Source organism: Enoplosus armatus, chromosome 22, assembly GCF_043641665.1.
Source record: "Enoplosus armatus isolate fEnoArm2 chromosome 22, fEnoArm2.hap1, whole genome shotgun sequence".
Lineage (NCBI taxonomy): Eukaryota > Metazoa > Chordata > Actinopteri > Centrarchiformes > Enoplosidae > Enoplosus > Enoplosus armatus.
Window position 1 is genome coordinate 10,383,972 of NC_092201.1, and position 20,526 is coordinate 10,404,497.

The following is a 20,526-nucleotide window of genomic DNA, read 5'->3' on the forward strand; positions in this document are numbered from 1 at the left end:
GCCTTTACTTTGGTGAGCTGGGACTGTCTCGCAATCAATCATGTGCATAATTTTAATAAGACTTCATCTTCATAGTTATAGTTGGAGCCCACCGGGGCTTCTTTTCACTGTCTGCCAAAGTGAGAGATTAAAGTTGTCTACAGTACAGCTTTCTGACATCATTCAGAGAGGCAACGCTAAGCACCGGTCTATCCTGTTCTAGCTCACTGGACAGTGAGGGTCAAGGATGAGGTGCCCCTTTCAGGACAACAACCACTACACAGCAGTTTACCCACAATCCCCTGCTCTGTATTGCTCAGCAGCTTTGCGGCTGTGGCTTGGACCTACCTTTGATTGGTGAAGATGAGATTCAATTTTCCTTTGTTTGTTGACTTGCATGTGTCCCTTTATCACTGTGAATCCAAATATGGTGGTTTCATATTTTATCTGCAGTTGCACCTTTAAGGTGACAAAAGTGCTGTTATTTTACTTCAGTCTCTCTCCTTTTCCTTCTCGTCTGTGCTGTTGAACGAGTCCCTGTCCACATTAAGGCATGATGTCATGCTGCATGTTAACATGTTATCATCTGATGTTAACTTTATTAGCTCTGTGCTAGCTAACGAGCACTTTGCCTTGCATGTCATGGCAAGATCGTATTTGAAAGCTTGATCATAGATGCAAGTTAGCCACTGCATAGTGACAATCTCAGAGTAGAGTGTAAACTATTACTGACGATACAGAACACACATAAACACTCACTAGTTTTGGTGGCATCCAAGAATATATGCAAGGAGCTAACATTCATTAGGGTTTGTGTATGTGTCTCTATGAAGGACTGTGTGTCCATGTGCGCATACGTGCATTTGTGTAGAGGGTATTTGTGTAGAAGATCGACAATCTCTCAGGTGTTCCGGTGAACAAGCTCCTTTTCTCTCACAGAGAATGATGCTCTAACTGATTTAGCAGCAAAAATTGTATTATTCCATTTCGTCTAATTACATCTCCTCTGCACAGTGAGGACAGGCTGCACTACATCCTCCTCTTCATCTTTCTCCTCCCTCTCTCATTCAGTTTTCTGAAGTCTTTCAGTTGGCTGAAACTGTTGTAATATAATGTAATATTTGTTATTTGTAAAGTTGGAAGTAAACGAGTCAGTAACAATATAAAAAAAACTTTGTTAGTGTATTTAGTGTGTTATTGAAGGTATTTGTGCATCACATGTTTATGTTTTTGATAACTTTACTTCTCTACATTTTAAAATAAATCTTTAGCACTGATATAGTCACTCAAACCACTACTTTTCTACTCAATAACACAATATTCTGACACTATTCAACATCAAATGTGTAGCCATGAAATGAAATAAAAGCAGCATTGAGAAGTACATTTAAAATCCATGTTAGGCCTTAAGAATGTACCCAATGTGTTTTGGTGAGAAATATTAAATGTAAATCAGTAAAATCATGTTTGTTTACAATCAAAACTCCATTGGGTACCTAAGTCATTTTCCTTCCATCTTTACTTTAAGTATGAATTTTCACATTTCTTTACACCACTGTCGAGGCATACCATTTTCATAAATTCAATATTTCATCAAGGTAACAAGCATGCTTGCTCTCACACATAGTTTCACGTGTAATCCAGTTAAAATGGCTATAATATTTAATTCATATGAGAATCATTAAAAGTGCAGTGGTGCCGTGTCCATTATGCATTCCTTTTCTAGCAGGATAAAACAGTCCTCAGATGTGGGAGCTGCACTTTGAAGTGTTGTCTCAGAAGCAGGGCAACTCTTACAGGAAGTCCCTGATGTTTAAAACATACCATGCAGGGGGACTAACAAAGGTGAGCACTTGTGGCTCGCCCCAAGATGAGCCAAAAATGGCCAGCCAGGAATTTGGCTAGATCACATAGACTATGTGTGCGCAGTGGGCATCAAATAAACAAGAAGCAGACAAATACACACATGGGTAATGGTGAAGCAGTAAGAATACAAAACAGCATGTGCATGCATGTACCAATGGACACATGGACACTCTCACAAAGACACAGCAGACATGAAGAACAGCTGAGTGTGTGTCTTGTTGACCTTAAAATAGCAGCAAACTGATTTAGAGCAGCCTCAATAATGCTCACCCATCCAGCTGATTGAGATGGTACAGGCTATTCATCTGTTTGGTTACAATGAGAACTCCTTTTTGCAGACATTATTATACAGATAGTCTTTAGTTTTCTATTGAATTACATCATCCGCCAAGGACATGTGTGGGACAAATTGCAATTTAACAGCTGGGGGGAGACATTAGCTTGTTGTGCATTACAGTATTAAAATAATTCTTTAAAAACATAATCGGTACCGGCTTGATTTAACTGCATCATTGCAATTCGATTTGTCATATTACATTAAGTGTCCTCAATTGAAGTTCTGATGTGTTTATTAAAGAGTATCAACTGTGATCCTGAATTTTTCAGGACACAGGACCATCCTGGATTCCATCCAACTCTTCTCTCATTAAAGGGACTAGGGAGCGATTAGGGACTCATTTACTTTGGCCAGGTAAATGCAGTCAAGTAGGTGGTAGGATAGACAACTGGCAGTATTCTGTGTTAGCATTTTTAGCTGAAACACTAACATTTTTGCAGGTGAACATCTAGCACATTTGCTTTAACAGAAATTTCTTAACTATCTTGATTAGTTTTGCAAACCGTGGTAGGATTTTAAAGACTCCACTTTCTTGTATTTAAAAAGTTCTTGGCTTCTGATTTAGCTGAGTGTTTTTATCATCTAAAGGTTGGGACTACAGGGAGGATTTGCAATGACCCCGTTCAGTTTTGCTGTGTCCAGGAATTCTCTGAGAGCCATTCTGGGAAGGCCTGTTTTGGCCTTTGTTGTGGCCTGACAGTGACTGGGACATGATAACAGCTTTGTGTGAGTGTCGCCTGCATTGGTGTGTTTGAGCATATTTGCACACAGATTACATTTTTGTGTGTTTCCCTAGTTGAATCTGTGACTGTAGTTTGATGGTTAAAGAGCCCTTCCAAGGGAAGTGGGTGTCATGAAGATAACCTGGGAGAATGTGCTGAGCTGGGCTGGATGTTCTGCAGGAAGGAAAGTGCGGTGATCCACAAGCAGGAACTCACATTCTGTCAACTTATTACACCCCTACACACACACACAGTCCAAACCCCCCAACTGCCATCTGTATTTCTGCCTCTGTCAGGCCTTTCTCTGACCAAAAGCACACACGCGTACCAACACACACACACACACACACACACACACACAGGAAACGGCCCGTGCGGCTCCTGAATAAGCTGATGTGTCATGGCTTCCTTTCCGATATTTCTGCAAAAGCTCAGGAAGGAGAGCTGCAGCACCTCTCTTCTTCTTCCTCTTCTTCTTCTCCCCCTGTCTCGGTGACACACAGCTGTCGCTGTGACAGTTCTTGTGGTGGGAGACGCTGCCACACTGGGAGCCATGAGTCGTTGTGTGGTCAAAGTGATCACCTTGACAGAGATCCAACTTCTACAGGTAGGGGGGCCGACTCAACTACAGGCCAGGGAAATCAGGGCAAGATCAGATACAGAGGAGCGTACTGTGTGTAACTATGTGTGCATTTGTTTGTGTCTGCATGCAAGAGAAAGTGTCTGTGCTTGGTAAAAGGCATGCACCTACAACCAGAACAACTGAAGAGCCACTGTGGAATGCAAACTTTGTGATCAGTTTGCCATCCCAGTCTTATCTTCCCTCACATTTCATAATCTCGGGTGTGTGGTTACAGCTCTTTACTGGTTAGCAGGCTCAGCAAAAAAAACAGTAAGCATGTCTGAGAAGGCTTTTTGTTCCACTTTCATCTTATTTCTGTAGATTCAAGATGGGAAAAAAGATAATTGCTACTCTGCATTCCCTAACTGTGTCAATATGTTGTAAAATACAGCATTTTGCAGAAACGAATCCAAACCTCCGAGTGGTTTTGTCCATAATTTGTACAGCTAGTTAATGTCACCATCACCCAGTGTTTCATAAGTTGCTGGATTTTTCTGAAGTGAAAGGAGAACTTGAGCAAGACTGAAACTGAGTTAGGCAATAGCTTTTCATTTAGAAGAAACACCTGTGAGTCTGTCTGTTTCAATGGCATTGTGAGTGCAGCATTTCAGTTGGGACTAAAGAAATACACTTTTTAACTCTGAGGTAAATTACACCACCATCAAATTAAATTAAGAAACTGGACTCTAATATTTAGCAGCAGAGTGTGTGTGTCTGTAATCTAATGTTTGTGTTGTTATGTTTTAGAGGAGAATTTGTGATTTTAATTATGAACATAATTGGCAATATATGTTCTGTAATGCAGGATATTGATGTTATTTTCACTTGTGGCGCAGAGAGAGTTGTTATTAGAGCACTGCTGTGACATGCTGTACAGTTGCAATTGTGTGCACTTGCTTGCATGAACCAGATACATATATAACTGCTGGAAAAACACATGTGATGTGATTTCACAGGAGAGCATAGTAGAGTATTTGTTGGCTTTGATTGTTGGTTAAGATCACTGTAAATACTCAAATGATGTTAGTGAAAGACTTAGGAGGAGTTTGATTGAGAAAGACAGAGATGAATAGGCTGTGTGTGGAATGAGGGTGTTGTCTGGTTCTGACATCTTTATTTTAGTGGTTTAAATGTCTGATAATGAAGTTAGGGAGATGCAGCTGATCGCCTAATGACAGTCAAGTTCATATTTTTTAACTGGACGCAGGAAGTATGAAACCAGACAAATATTATCATCTTGTTCAAACATTATGAATATGAAATAAATTGAAGGGAAATATTTAAATGTTGTTGCTTCAGATAATAGCCATATGCAAAGCTATCAGGAGCTGTATAGAAAGGCAAAAATCAAATGATATCAGTGCTTTCACGTAAGTAAATTGGGAATGTTAGCCTTCATACTCAGCTATTGGTTTGCATGTCAGGAATAATTGTGCAAATGTGTGTAACTGGAAAGTGAACCTGTGACCTCTTCTCTACCAGTAACCACAAACACTGCCTCAATTGTTGTAGCAGGTGCCAGTAGCTGTATGGAGAAACAGAAAAACTGAAGTGTCTGAAACATCAGAATAGTCACTACAATCCCAAACTTGAGCCTTGATTGATTAGATTCTTATCTCATTCCTGTCCCATGTGTATGGTGGGCATTGATAATTTTCAGCATGTCCTCTTCACACATGCACAGGCCCGCTATTGTCTAGGTTGGCCTCGGTGACTGAAGCACCATTACCTCTCAAATCTAATCAGATTCCCTTAAGTGGATAACAAGCGCGTCTCCGGCATTTACAGTAGTGAGAAAGCTGAAGTGAAACCAGGACAAACCGCTGTCACACAAAGCAGATGTGTAGCAGTCCTGGCATCCCTTCCTGCTATCTGTAGTGGAAAAAAATGTTGATTGGCTAACAACTGGCATCTTGTTTGGCCTGGAGAAGTCAGATAAGAGCTCTCAGTCACAACTGACAAGTTGAGTATTGTGGTGAGCCTGTTCTTACTTAGGTGGGTGAGTGTTGAATAAGGGCAGCTAGTCTCGCTGACTGGGAGAATTTAATGCTGAGTTTTTTTATTTATGCCATTGATAAACATCCCTATATCCTAGCAGTGTTGTGCTATTTGACATTTAACCCATAAAAGCTTTCATTGTTGTCTGAAAACACAATAGGCTACTTGCTAGCAAGCTACTCATTTAGTCAATTCCAGCTATTTTTTCTATGCAACTATGAAACTTTTGAGAGAAGAAATGACACAATCTTCCTCTTAAAAAGGTGAAGTCACAAACAATAGATGCTCAATTGAATTCAATGGATAATGTTAGCTAATTTCAGCAAACTCAAGGTAAATATGCTCCTGAGTTAGCTCAGTTGACTCTCCTCCACTTTGTACTGTCACTGTAGCTCAGCATTTTAGCAAAATGCTACCGTTTAGCATTTAGCATTATCCCATACCTGTCACTAGCAAAAGTTACATAGTCTCACTTTCGATGCGTTCATTATCTGTTTTTTTTTTTACTTGATAAATGACACTTGTTTAGGGGGTATTTCAATGTGCACTAAAAGTGACATTATTAATATGGGAGCAGAGATGGTATTAAATAAATAATTAGGAATTAATATTTCTTAAATGTCACATTACCTTTTATCAATCAGTCATACATATTAAGTTAAGTCACATTGCATAGTCAGTTGCATAAAGTTTTACACCAGTATTGTTGCTTATCTTCTACTTCCAATTGATTAGCTGAGGTCATGGAAAAAAGTATCCATGTAGCTATAAAAAAAAAGTTCAGGCAAGTCCATAGAGAATGCTGTTTTGACCAGTGAATAAAATACTTTTAAGAGGAAGTAAAACAAAAATCTGGATAAAAGACAGAGAAGATGACCATCTACAACTGACAAGACTAACATACAGTTGTAATACTACTGCTAACAACACATGTATTATTATTAAGTACACCTAAAAATACTCTACAGGCCATAAACTAATAAAGCAAGTTTTAACAGTGAGCTTCTTTGTGAGCTCTAGACCAGTAAGTGAACTGGACATTTTTAGGTGAGATCCCCATCTGAAAATAGCCCTCAACCTACAGTAGTAAAGACCTCAAAATAGCTTTGTGCAGTTATTCTTTGTGTAACTTTCTACTTTGAAACCAGTGAATGAATGGTTAAAAATGGCATTAGATTACTTATTTAAAACCCGCATTGGGGAACAAGGGTCAATTGTGCTGCCACAACCCTTGGAGCAGGCAGCAGAGGACTTTAGGAGCTGACCACTGATTGGTCAGTCAGACAGAAAAGGGCGGTCCAAATGAATTAGTGATAGACGCTAAAGGCAGATATCCTGCAGTGATCAAGCCCTGGGTGATCTGACAGTCTGGTGTTTGAAGTGATTATCATGCTACGCAACATAAAGGCTTACCCCCAGCTTTGGGCCTAATTAGTTCACTTAGGGCCCTTTATAAAGACATTGGTAGGGGACTGGAAAATACAGACACTCACTGAGAAGTCAGCAGAAGAGCAGGATAGCAGCAGCAAACCTGGATGCCTAAAGTTGACCTGCTGCAACACCAAAACAAACCAATCTGAAGATTATCTGCTTTTTCTGAGAATGCCACACTTAACTGACTGCAGTTACTACACGATGCGAGACGCAACCAGAGCTTCAAATGTAAGAATACTGAAAATTAATTTAAAAATTCTGAATGACTTGGTAATTGTTTTGTTGAACAGTGCTATCATGTTTTCCAATGTAACATATTTGGAAGGCTTTTGCTGGTTTGGCTATCTTGGCTGCTGGCTGTATGTATATACTATTGCAAAAATGTATGCATTTTGTTTGTCAACTTAAGTTCAGTTCTGGGAATTTTTAAGTCGGAAACTATACTAAATTTACAGAATACGACAATACTTAAGAATGAGTCCCAATTTTCATAAAGACACTTGTTACACTTGTAAATATGACTCACTTTAATATGAGTGTTAACTTAAGTTCTACAAAATACAGTACTGCTGCAAGTCTGTAAATGTGATTAATAATGGGAAAATTCTGACACATAACTATTTCTGTGTGTTGTTCTGTATTTGATCATCTTTCCGCAAAGCCGACAGCTGCTGTGAACACCTCTTGTGCTTAGTCAGTGGTGTGAGAAACAATGCGCACTCGCCGACATTGTGAACTGATTTTCTATTCAGTCAACTAATTGAACTTGTGTACTATCAATTTTTGCTGCAGGTACACAGCCACCTGGAAAACTCCAAGTTCCACCTCCACCAGACCCAGAATCAGCAGGTCAAGCAGTACCTGACGCTGGGCTCCAAGCTGGCCTCTGCGGCCGGGCAGGGCCACACCGTTCCGCATCCACACACGCCCGGCCAGGCGCTGGCTAGTGTGCCGATCATGAGGAATGGACACATGCCCTCTGTCAGCGACAGCAGCAACCCCAACAGCCCCGTTACCCTGCTCACTATGGCCAATCACGACAGCGAGGTGAGTGGAAAAAGAAAATGTCTGAATGTGAAATTATGATGTTGCTGAATATATGGAACTGAAATTGACACACAGTGAAAGACTTGGTCACATACGGACGAACTGTGGGTCATCATTTTCATAGATTTTGCAACATTCGTGACACGTTTTCCTGTCAACACTCCACATTCCCGTCAAAAGACATATTTGTTCTGTGTTCATTTGTTATGCCATCTGTAAGAATGTGTGTCTTAGTCCCTCTAAATTCTGTCATTAAGAGAGATAAATCATGGCTGACAATTTGTTTGGATAGACAGTCAACATGTAATATAATTCACAAGTATCAGTAACCTGTAAAACTTCTGTCTGGATTGGGTTTGAGTCTCAGAGAGTGCTTCCAACTAATCATCGAAACAAAGTGATGCCATTATTGATCTCCCTCCCTCTCTGATGTGCTCATCAATAACTTCAGACATGCAGTCTCTGATGAGAGAACCCTTTCAAAAGGAGGAAACTACTTTGATAACAGATTTCTCCCGCCAACGCTGCTAAACTTATGACATGGCGATGGAGAGCTTGTCTGTTACTGGATTAGTCTCTGGACGGTCCCTCGCCTTTCACGTGTTTATTTTGGTTTGAATGTTGAGATTTCAAAAGATCAGACTTGGACAGCATTTTAAATTCTGCTACAAACATCATCAGTCTGTCCATGAGTACACTGAAATTACTGTTTTCTTTTAGTTTCCAATGGATGAAGTTATTGATGACCTAATTAGTCTTGAATCCGGTTTCAATGATGGAGGCTTGGATTGCATGGAGCCTAACATCATAATGCAAAACAATGTAAGTATGAATCACATTAACTATTGCTCTAACATCTACACACTAACACGTTTTAAAATGAGGCTATCAACAGTTTGAAGGTCTTTTGTATTGATTTCTGCCACATATCCTTTGTTTGTTAAGCTGCTCACATTATTGCGGGAAGGTTTATGTCAGGTTAAGTTCCTTAACGAATGACTTCTTTCTTTTTAAGTTGAATGGGGACTTGAAAGTGGGGTTCCTCCACCCTAACGTTTAGGCACAGGCTTGACTAGCTTGGGAATAAGGGTTTGAGGTCAGCTTAATCTAGAGATGAGTCAAAGTTCATTGGGATTTAGCAACATTTCTCACATTACTCAAGAAGATCAACAATGCAGATAAAGTTTAAAAAGGAGCATGTTTGTCGATATAAACTTAATGACAATATGATAGAAGAAGCTACATTTATCGTCTTACTGAGGTCCATTCTTGGGAAAACAACCAACTAGAAGTGGCACCACAGACCAGCACTATCAGTAGGATTCATTGCCAAGAAGGAATTCAAAAACTCTGAGCAAAACTCGGGGACAAGGGTTCCATTTGGCTGGAGGACATAGCAACACCTGAACCAGATACATAGAGAGTTTGTGGGATGGGAACACTGGGAATCAGCCAGATTGACGGACAAAGAATCATATACACAGACAAAGTGACACGGAGAAAAACACTGCAGATACTGTGACAGGGACGGAATGAGAGGTGGGGGAGGGAAAGATAAGACGGAGGGGGGGCACAGCCAGTAAAAGAGATGGAAGCGCGACAGAGGAACGAGTTAAGATATTTTGCTGGAGAGAGTTAGTGAGCCATTGGATAGGGCTAATGCATACACTCCCCATGGGCTTGTTCAGAAATGATACCATGCTTAAATGGATCAATTCATCCTAATTAGTCATACAGTACGATGCATCACGTCGTTTCGCCGTGTCAACACATCCTGGAACACAGACGGGAGAGGGATTGAAGTGATTACAATAGGAGTAGTAGGGGAACTGTTGCAATCTTTCACTTTGATAAGCACTTTTGTCCCCTCCTCCTCCTTCTCCTCTTCTCCCATCTTGGTGAGATAATGAGAAAAAAAAACGCACATGCAAACCATTCCAGCTGCAGATATCTGAAATGTCTGCAGTTTCTTCTGTTTTGTTTCTTCTTCTATTTTTTCTTCTTCTTCTCTTGCTTTCCATTCCTCCCCATCTCTTGACTTGACATGCAGCCTTATCACATTCACCAGTCTAGTAGTTAGATTTGACACACGTCGTGAATAAAATTGGCTGTGCGCATCTTGGAATGCATGGTGGCTTCTGTAGCATTTTCCCATAAATGCACAAATGCGAATTAGACACACATGTGTGTCAGCACGCTATATCATCTCCCGGGTCTGTGAAAAGACATCTTATCGCAGAACTGATGCATGCTTTCCCAGACAAGAAGAGACCCGTAGGAAAACAGTTTTGCCTCTGTTCAAGCAGTTGACCTAGCTAGCCTTTTCATCTAATGGGATGCTATTTTCAACACAGAGCACATCTCTGTGTTAGGAGCACTTTCAAGTGGGGTTTTGAAAATGGTGGTATTAGCAGATCAAGGCACTATTACTGGTCAAACCAGACCTCAGAGGGCTGCAAGCCTGGGTTAGAGGTCAGGGTTAGATGGAGTACAGCAGGGGGACGACAACCATTTATTGACCTGGTTTCAGCAAGGTTAAGTTCTTGTTAAGTTGTTTTCACCCTTTGTGATAAAAGATGAGTAGGCAATCTGAACATGGCAACATTTCATGACCACAGCACTGGGTTTGCCCCGTCCTGCTGAGGGACGCATGTGGCTTCTACAACTCCCTGCTGGGAAGTCCAAAGCCAGAGGCCTGGGGGCTGACAACCTCCTCTGCAAGGCTCTGATCACTCTGCTAGCCTCTTGTCATTTTTGTCAATGCTCAACAAAGCCACACAGCAGCTAAAAACAACTATTTGTGTTGTGGCTTTTGTTCAAACTGTGAAAGGCATGTGTGTTTATATTTGTGTGAAATGCAAATGCTGCTTCCCCTGTGACTGACCCTTTCCATTTGTTTCTCTCCCCCTCTCTCTCTCTCTTCCCATCCTAGGTGTCCCTCAGTGGCAGCATGCTGGACATCTATGGGGGTGAACAAGGTATGAACGCCCCTAATGGTGGAATGAGTCCCACATCTAACCCCACAAAGCTCACTGTAAAAAGGGAATACACAGGTATGAACTCATACCATAGCATTTGATCAAACAACTAACCAATTAATGAGTCATTACATGCTCACATTGCTGTAAAAGTAAAAATCACACAAAATCTGCTTGTCAGATAATTTTAGGGAATTTCTTCTAAATTGTAGCTCTGGGTGGGTGCTAAGAGGAACAGAGTGTACCTGTGTTAGCTAAAAAAGGCAACGTGTTGTGTGTGTGTCTATTCCTGCTAAAGTCCAATTATGTGTGTCAAGCAAACACACAAATGGGTAAGCTAATTTTGTGTCCAGTGTTTGACAAACACTGTCCCACTTGTCGTTGGTTCCGTTAATAGGACGTAGAAACGTGTAGACTTTTCATCACAGTGCAACAAAAAAAAAACAGAGGGCCCTTTAAAACATTTCTTATTAATGTCATGCATCAAGCAAAGAAGCCTAATTGATTTAGGAAATAGAAAGGATGCCTGAAGAACCCTTCACTCTCAATGGGCAAATAAGTAAATTGCCATCTGTTTCATTTGAGTGTAGGCGGAGAGGACAATGGGCTGTTACACAGACTTTAAATTGTCTTGATTGAATCAACAGAGACAAATTGGGAAATCCAATCTCAGGTCCCCAATTATGTAATTTGGAAGAATGTGAATTCAAATATGGATGCACTGGCATTTTTGTCCCTCTCCAGGACAGATTAGTGGATTTGCTAAACTATCTTAATTACGGTGCAAGTAGTTTAAAAGTGATCACCATTTTCTTTTCCACAATGAGCTTCACACATACTGGAGGGGATAAATTGGGCTCTTTCAGTGTGTGTGTGTGTGTGTGTGTGTGTGTGTGTGTGTGTGTGTGTGTCAAACTTGTGTCTGTTGTGTGGATGCATGGAAACTCCACATTCTGGCTGACCCCAGCACTGAACTCCCTCGAAATAAATGATTGTGTGTCTCTTGACTAGACCCTTTGTGGCGTTTTTGTCTTCGTTGTCTTTCAGTTTCAAAATTAGTGTGCGTTGCTAATCAGTTCGTTCCCCCCTCTGTGATTTTTTTTTTTTGACAGAACACGACACAAGGGTGATGGCCAAAGAGAGACAGAAAAAAGACAACCATAATTTGAGTAAGTGTCTCCAGCTGCCTTTCAACTCCCCCACAGTTTATTACCTGAAAATGAGTTATGGCTAGCCTTTAGCATGGCAGCTGACAATGCCCTAATCATCTCGTGCTCTTCTTTTTTTGTTCTTGCTTAGTTGAAAGACGGCGAAGATACAACATCAACTACAGGATTAAGGAGCTGGGGACACTCATACCAAAGTCGAATGACCCGTAAGTTGCAACATCTAAATGTATTTACTGAAACAATGCCCCTGCTTCGCTTCACTTTATGCCACTGAAACAACTGCAAGACCTTGTCTGGCGCAGAAGCATATTAAATTCGAAGCACAAAGACACTCTAAACGTTGTTCATTGAATTCAAATGAGTACTCAAGCACATTTCAGTCATATTTCAAGGGTGCACTTGAACTTCCATTGAAGTCTGCGCTCCAAGAGCTGTACATCCTCTCGCTGGGGTCCCAGCAGTTCAGCTCAAAGCATGAATGATGAGGAAAGGGTCAAATGCAAAGAAGCAGGCCACCCCATTTGAATCAAAGTTTGAAGCACAATTGGAACATCGAGATGGAGCGTGGAGCTGAATTGAAATCCAGCGGCCATCTTTCGCAATTGAACTTTGCTTCAAATTTAAATGGAAGGTTAGCGTCGCCGGTGTGCCATTAACACGGGATAAAAGAGATTATTAGCGCTGATCAGACCAACGTCTCACTCGTGTGGAAAAGGACAATTTTACTACAGCTCACCCTTTCCTTTTTTAAAAAGCAATAATATCTGCAAAAGAATGACTTGCACTCTGGCACCTCATGTCCAATGCTCCATTCCCCCCCTCCCTTCTTCCTACTTAGCTCATTTTCCCTCACCTATTTTTACTTGAGGATTAATTTTGCCGAACAAGGAGGTACGAGAATGGACTTTCCACATAGCTACTTAACTATTCTATTAAAATTCCCATTCAATGTCCCCATGTAATGTCCAAGGAGGAATAATTGCCCCATGTAAGTCACCATTTCTTATTCATATCATAGAAGGGGAAAAAACCTGTGTTAAAACTTTTCCCCCCGCTTTTTTTTTTTTTTTATTGCGGAGGATATTCTGCCGACATCAGGGGCTTCTGTGTAAAAGGTTATCTTTAACATTTGATTCTGTCTGCAGCGACATGCGCTGGAACAAAGGCACTATCCTGAAGGCCTCGGTGGAGTACATAAGGTGGCTGCAGAAGGAGCAGCAGCATGCTCGGGAGCTGGAGAGCCGTCAGAAGAAGCTGGAGCAAGCGAACAGGAGACTGCTGCTGAGGATCCAGGTAATAAAACATAACAGTCGAAATGTGTTTAGTTTGTTTTTGTGGTGTGGTGTCACAAAACACATGGCTAGACCAATACTGAAAAAAAAGTGACAAAAGTAGAGCATATGAGGAGTTCCTCAACTCATAAAGCTGTATCTGTTCTAAAATAGTAAAATATTTTTTTCTTTTTGCTGCAATATCACTTCTGAGGAAAATGTAAACTTGTGGCAAATCAAGATTATTCACATTTTAAGACTCAATATTAGATTAAAAGACGTACATTGGATATCATTTGCAGGACACCGCTGTTGTTTATAAGCTTGGTAATAAACTATGTCTGACTTGGCAATGAGATACTTCAAAATGACAAGTATACAGCCTTAGACTTGATGTCTTCCCGTGTCCCTGTAACACAAAACCGCCTAATAAAGTTTAACACACTCCTTAACACAAAGAGTTGGCCAATCAACTCACTAATGTCCCTTTAATGTCTTAGCACTTAGTCCCGGTGCAGGATCCGCGTAAACTCCCATTTTCACATTATTGATTTATTTAAATACAGCCTCCTCCAGGCATCTAACAGGTCTGTTTCATTATGCCAAAGATCAGTTTGGTAAAGACAAAGGGCTCACTCTGTCAACCCCCCCCTGACTCAGTCACCCCCAGGTACTTCACACCTCTGCTAATTTCCATCTCCAAAGCTGTACAACCCAACAATGTAAACTGATTTCCACCTCCAAAGCTTTATGACTCCAAAACTAGACAACCTCCCCTCTACTGTTGCCCCCCCCCACCCTCCACTACCCCTAATTACTTGATGAATGAAGACAATGACCCCAGCTCTTTCAGTGGGAAAAAAGCAGATCAGAAATAGATAACGAGCACTAATGCTAAAAAGATGCTTATTGGCACATGCATGCACAGCGGGCCGCACGTAAACCTTCACACTTTTACGCACACAGATTGTGGTTTTTCCGAGTTTACGCCAATGATGGGAAAAACACAAAATCTGTTATCACCTTCAAAGATGACAAAACTATCCAGGAAACAAGATTGTGTGGGGGAGAAGAGTGTGTGTCAACACCCAAACTCCCCAAGTGCAGCTCACTCCAACCTAACCTCAGTATGTGGAGGAGATGTGGAGAAGGTGTGGTGGTGATTGTTACTCCATGCGATATTGTCACGGTATATCAGCTCATATTTGAGGAAATTACCTTTTTTAGGTATTTATTCAGAACGTATCTTGGCAGGCATTCGATGAGTGTGGAGGTGATCTTCTCTACAACACGTCAGGAATACGTCGTCATCTTTAACTCATGGTTTTCTTTGTTTCCCAGGAGCTGGAGATCCAGGCACGAGCACATGGCCTCCCAAACATGGCTTCAGCCTTGGGGACAGTTGAACTATCCTCCCATCTCCTAAAACAACAGCAGCAGCAGCAGCAGCAGCAGCAACAGCAGCAGCAGCAGCAGCAGTCGTCTCCCCAGGCCCAGCAACCCCAGCAGCCGCCCCTCTACCAGGAGGACCCCAACAGCGACTACCTCCAGAGGATAGCAGTGGTGGCTGGCGGGACGCAGGATCACATCTCTGGCGCCGACGGCTGCACCACGTTCTCCGACCCGCTGTCCCACTTCACAGACTTCTTCAGCGCCACGCTGAAAGAGGAGCATCGGCTGGACGAGATCCTGATGGACGACCCGCTCTCACCCTTTGGCACCGACCCGCTCCTGTCGGCCGGCTCGCCTGGAGCTGCGTCCAAGGACAGCAGCCGCAGGAGCAGCTTCAGCTCTGCTGAGGGTGACGACCTATAAGGGTGCCCCCTCTCCAGTTACACACTCTTGTTATCTCCTCATGACAGCACGGTTGTAATCCCCAGTGGTGAAGGGCATACACAGAGCCTTTAAAAGACTGATGGCTCCAGGCATACAATGATGACCACTCACAGGGTTGCAAGTAATTTAAATGACAGCTAACACACCTGACAGTGCCCCTCAAAGTGCCACCTGTATATAGATTGTATAGTTCTTGTTGATCAGGGGGGTGTCAGAGCTTGATCGTCCCAAAAGCTTGCATTCTCCAAAGCTCAACGGGACCAGGAACAGCTCACGGACCTCCTGCTCCTCCATGCTCTTTTTTTTAACTCTTCTATAGACAATCAATGTGTTTCTCTGCCTCCCGGACAGAGCAGAATCTGACTCACAAGAAAAAGGGAGACATTTATCAGCCTTAAAGTATATAATGTAAATAACCATGTCTATGTTTTTTTTTGGTAAACACTGTGGTAGCAGTACACTGTAATATATGTGAAATAATCACTGAAAACCTGCCAAAACTGTCCTTTTAAAATGAAAATACTACTACTTCATAGCTGCAGTCGGGATTGTGATTGTGTGATGTGCCTTATCTGAACTCCCAGTTTTTGTCTTCAAAAAGATACGAACATGTAACTGATGTACTCACCGCAATGCCTAACATGTCTTTGGTCTTGTCCGTGTGTGTTTTTGTTAAATAAGTGTTTATGTATTTATATATGTTTTAATCCATGTATTCATAAAAAAGATATATATTATTATCTAACATGTTACCTTTTTTATTCTTAGTAGGGGTGGGAAAAATATAATAAACCCCTTTTTTTGATATACCTGATTTTGGCTTCTTGTTGTCATCTCACAGCAGACATTTCCTTGAGGTCTGCATTCATACACCCTCAAACAATACAAAAAAACAACTTTAACTACAGTTCTATTTCTAAATGCTACATAAACTCCCGAACCTCACTAAAAATTAGACTTTCAGACCTGTTACCCACTATCTTTGACAAAATATCAGAATTCATCATACTTTTCTTCAGCAGCTACAAATCAGCAGTATCTCACTCGTAACTCTGCTCTGTTGTTAATGTACAGGAAGCTTGACACACCAGGGGCGTCATGGTAGAAATACGACAGTAAACTGAGTGCAAAATGATTTTGCTGAACGACAACAGGGCTGAAAGTGTGAACAAAGCCTCAAAAGTTTCAAAGTGGAAGGTGAAGGGCCGGCTTACAAGGTGGCTGATTGGCAATGAGTGGCAGAAAGGAGGAGAGAGGAGGGAAATTAGATAATAAAGACAAGTAGAGGAGGGGTAATAATTCTGATGAGCCTACTGCGAGCTGATGAGCCCTTGAGGATGAATAATGGCGAGGGATAAAGAGTTGCTATGAGAGCCGTTAGCTGAGAGCTAAGAAAGTTTCCTTTGAGGTAAGCAGGACGAGGAGATGTGTCCTTTCATACTTTGACCTCATTATGATCGCAAAGCTTAAAAACTTTCTGTTTTGTATAGTTGTATCATTCAAAAATCATTCATCAACATGTAGTTTTCTAATCTCAAAGTCATGCATTAATAATACAACAAACAGATCCCAAAAAAAAAAAAAACACGCCAGTACTTCCCAGATGGATTTCTCATCAAAGCCTCCCTGAATTAATGTTTTAGAGTGTTATTAGCTGTGTTTCTCTGTAATGAAATCGAAACATTCCTCGCTCGCATCTCCTCTTTAGCCGCAAATAAGACTGAACCAATCAATCATCACGGAGCACAGCCACTCCAACTACAAAGTGGTGAGTGATGTTTACGGGTAATTGGCCAAAGCAGTTATGGAAGGTAAATATAGATTTTCATTATGCTAAAAAAACATGAAGCGTATCTAAGAAAGAGTCAGCATGACTGAAATTTCAAAAGGCTCAATTTACATTTTCATTTTCAATGATTTTTTCCCCTTCCTTTCTCGTCTTACCAAACTTGGGAAAAATACACAAATCCAATTAGTGTAGCGCAGGAGTTGATGAAAGTCAAAGTCAGGGGTAGAATAATACAATTGAACACCCTTTACCTTCATGAAAGTATTGACAGAATATAAAAAAAGAAAAAAATAACACCCACACACATTCACATAGCCCTCTTTTGAGGCGACCTCAAGAGACAAAGCATTCTACTCTGAAACAGAAAAGTCAGATTAAACTTCCTAATTAGTTCATTTCTCTCCATATCAAAGGCTATCATGGACAAAGTGCAAGGCCAGTTATGCGCAGGCTTCAAAAGGAAATGTGGTCGGATGAGGCAACGGTGACATCAGAACAAGCGACTTTTTATTTGGAATATCACAGTTCATCAACCCACGTTTTGGAGACTCGCAGGAACTGGAACTGATTCGAAAGTGGACTGCGAAAACGGCGCAAAGGCATCCGATAACGCCGTCGTGTTAGAGACATTAGCTGCACATGTTGAGAGGAGAACATACATTTGAACGTGTAAAACAAATTACAGGGGGAGGTTTGTAATCCTACAAGCCTCCCCATGTCTCTCTCGCTTCCTCTGCTCTCTACCTAATCTCCTTCATAAGGAACAGATTTTCTAGCTGGTTATAATATCTGCCAGAAACTGTGCACCTTGTAAAATAATCTATCCACTCCTTTTTGTGTTACTACTGCATGCACAGCAAAATGGTCTCCTTCAAAGAATTACCTCACTCCCAGGATGAAAGAGGCTGCTGCTGTGTCATATTTCAAACAGCAGGTGGCAGCAATGGGCTGTGTTTTGTCATCACGCTGTGAAGTATGTTAATAAGAAGAAACCCAAGGCAGGAGTGTGGTACAACAGAGAACAGTTGTGGTGGATTAAAACGCCATTAAAGTAAAATGCCTTTTAGTTTATAACCATAGTTTATAAACAGCACTTTCACATATGGAATAGTGCCTTGGCAGTATATGCTTAAGTCCATGGTACTACCTATACTTCCCAGTATAAACTGACAAATCTAAAGAAGGCAAGTGATGTCGTGAACCTCACAGCGGAGTCGTTCTGTCACCAAAACAACGTTGTCAGACCTCCTGCCACCCACCAACACTGACACCAGCACTGAGCAGGAGAAGCTGTCACCTGTGCAGATGCCACAGCTGCCAGCGTGCTACAATGCACTCACCTGTCGAGCCTGCCATTGGCAACTCTTAATCACCTCCCGCTGAGGTGACTCACTTTGGAGCACGGCAAACACACACACACACACACACACACACACACACACACACAAGCACGCACTGGGCTGCACAAACTCGCGCACACAAACAAGCCTAATCAAATGTGCTTGTGTGCAAACACAAATGTGCACACGCAAGCACAAACACACACACACACACACAGATATGCATGCTACACACACGCACAGGTGTGTATCTCATTGCGTCTCATTGCCACACACACGAGGAAGCTAAGGGAAAAAAATAACCACCTAAAAGCCCTCATCAGGATCTGGACTGTGACAAGACTTGTGCACAAATTAGGTGAAATTTGAGTGGGAATAACAATATGACAGCCGGCAGTGAGGCACCAAACATCAAGTGTCATATCTATTTTCAGCCATGACTCAGAGCTGTGTGACAAACAATACCATGCTGCTTCTCAATCAGTCAGCCCGTCTACTGGAAATGCGGCAAACTAGGCCCTGGATGAGTTTTCCCTTCAGGAAAAAATAAGAAATGATCTGAGGTTGGGGTCAAAGTTAAAGGTGAAATTATAAAACTTAAAAACTAAAGCCAGAATTTGAGCATTACATTTAATGATGAGGAACTCAAGCTACCAACATCGTCTCTCCAGCACACTACAGTAATTCATCCCATGATTCTTTAGGGCATTAGCCTCCATGCTGCTTCTATTAAGGACCACACCCTGACCAGTGCTCGACAAACTCCCACGTCACTAGACTAGCAAGGCCCCACGTGCATTAACGATGGAACACAAGAGAGATGAAAAAAAAAAAGTGGCTGAGTCTTTCTTGAGATGCTATAAAATTAATGCGATTTCCAGAGTTTTTATGAATCGAGCCAGATGCCAAATACATAACTTCAAACAAATTGACTTCCAATTATTGGTGCGGCGCACCACTTCCAGATGTGCAACAGATGGGGCTGGGGCGACCAAAGGTGTCTCAACCCGCGCTTTGTGTTATTCTGCAGTAAAAAACGGCAGTACAGTTGTATGTGTTTTAAATCACTGTGGGCTGTGGGCTGGAGGTGAAGAGAAGGACAGGGGGATAGCTGAGGAAAAATGAAAGCACATCATTAGGAAAATGTAAATCTACACAGCACAGACAGTGGAGCTCCATATGTAGCATTAATACGGCCTGATATTATGTAAAGGCAGATGAGATGCTGGGGCTGAAAGCTGGAGCTGTATCAAGGAGGTGGGGGATTCAGAAATGTAAATGTTAATGTGATCTCTGCTGTATCTTCCAGTGCTGGGATTAAATGGTAAAAAGGAACAATTATAGGGCTCGCTTTTTTTGTGCATACGTTAATAGCTTACAATATCCTTGCATGCATAAAGTACATTAGATATGATTAGAAGATATCCACAATACATAGCTTTATAAACTAGAAGGTTTTACAATAGTCATAAGTAGCACTGCACTCTGTTCAATTGTTAATGAAGTCTCTTCCTGGAAACTTTCAATAATTTGATTAGTCACTGTTAAAGCCACATAAAAGTAAAACAAAAGTGATTCTGAGTGAGAAAAGTAGCTGAGCACGGACTTCTTTTCACTGCAGAGGAAACTAATAGAATATCCAATAGTGGTATGGTGTCCTGGGAGGGTCATGGCTCTGATCCCATTACTACCAGAGACTTGGGCCCTGTGGGAGCCAAAATGGCTGTGTATTTTTCCCAGAGCCCATACTGAGGCAGTCTACTGGGGCCCTATCTACTTAACTAGCAGTCTGTCTGAGAACCACAGCCCCCACCCCCCACCCCACCTCTGATCCTGGGGGCCAAAGAGCTCCTCCTCGCCGCCTCTCTACTTTCACGTATCTTAGGCTGTCTATTCAAATACAGCGAGTGGGGACCATTTTGCTCGGCCATCGTACCTCTGTGCTGCCTTTAATTCCCTCGCTCTGTCATAGTTGTATGCTAATCCAACTTGCGACAGCCCCCCACCCCCCTCCCTCCCGGTCTGTCTGCATGTACACACACTCGAACACACACTTTAACCTTGTGTAATCTGGGTGACCTTGGACTGAATGGAAGCTGCTGAAGAGAGGTCCCTGATTGATTTGTAATTCAAAAGAG

General features: G+C 41.8%; 1 protein-coding gene across 1 annotated transcript in view; it reads left to right on the forward strand.

Moving 5' to 3' along the window:
• The window catches only part of tfec (transcription factor EC), a 34,012-nt gene extending 18,774 nt beyond the window's left edge, over positions 1 to 15,238 (forward strand). The window contains exons 2-8 of the mRNA XM_070929063.1: positions 7,751 to 8,005; positions 8,726 to 8,827; positions 10,938 to 11,058; positions 12,096 to 12,152; positions 12,283 to 12,358; positions 13,298 to 13,445; positions 14,765 to 15,238. Coding sequence (XP_070785164.1) covers positions 7,751 to 8,005; positions 8,726 to 8,827; positions 10,938 to 11,058; positions 12,096 to 12,152; positions 12,283 to 12,358; positions 13,298 to 13,445; positions 14,765 to 15,238 — 1,233 coding nt within the window. The remainder of the gene's footprint in view (positions 1 to 7,750; positions 8,006 to 8,725; positions 8,828 to 10,937; positions 11,059 to 12,095; positions 12,153 to 12,282; positions 12,359 to 13,297; positions 13,446 to 14,764) is intronic.
• Positions 15,239 to 20,526: the final 5,288 nt, after the last annotated feature.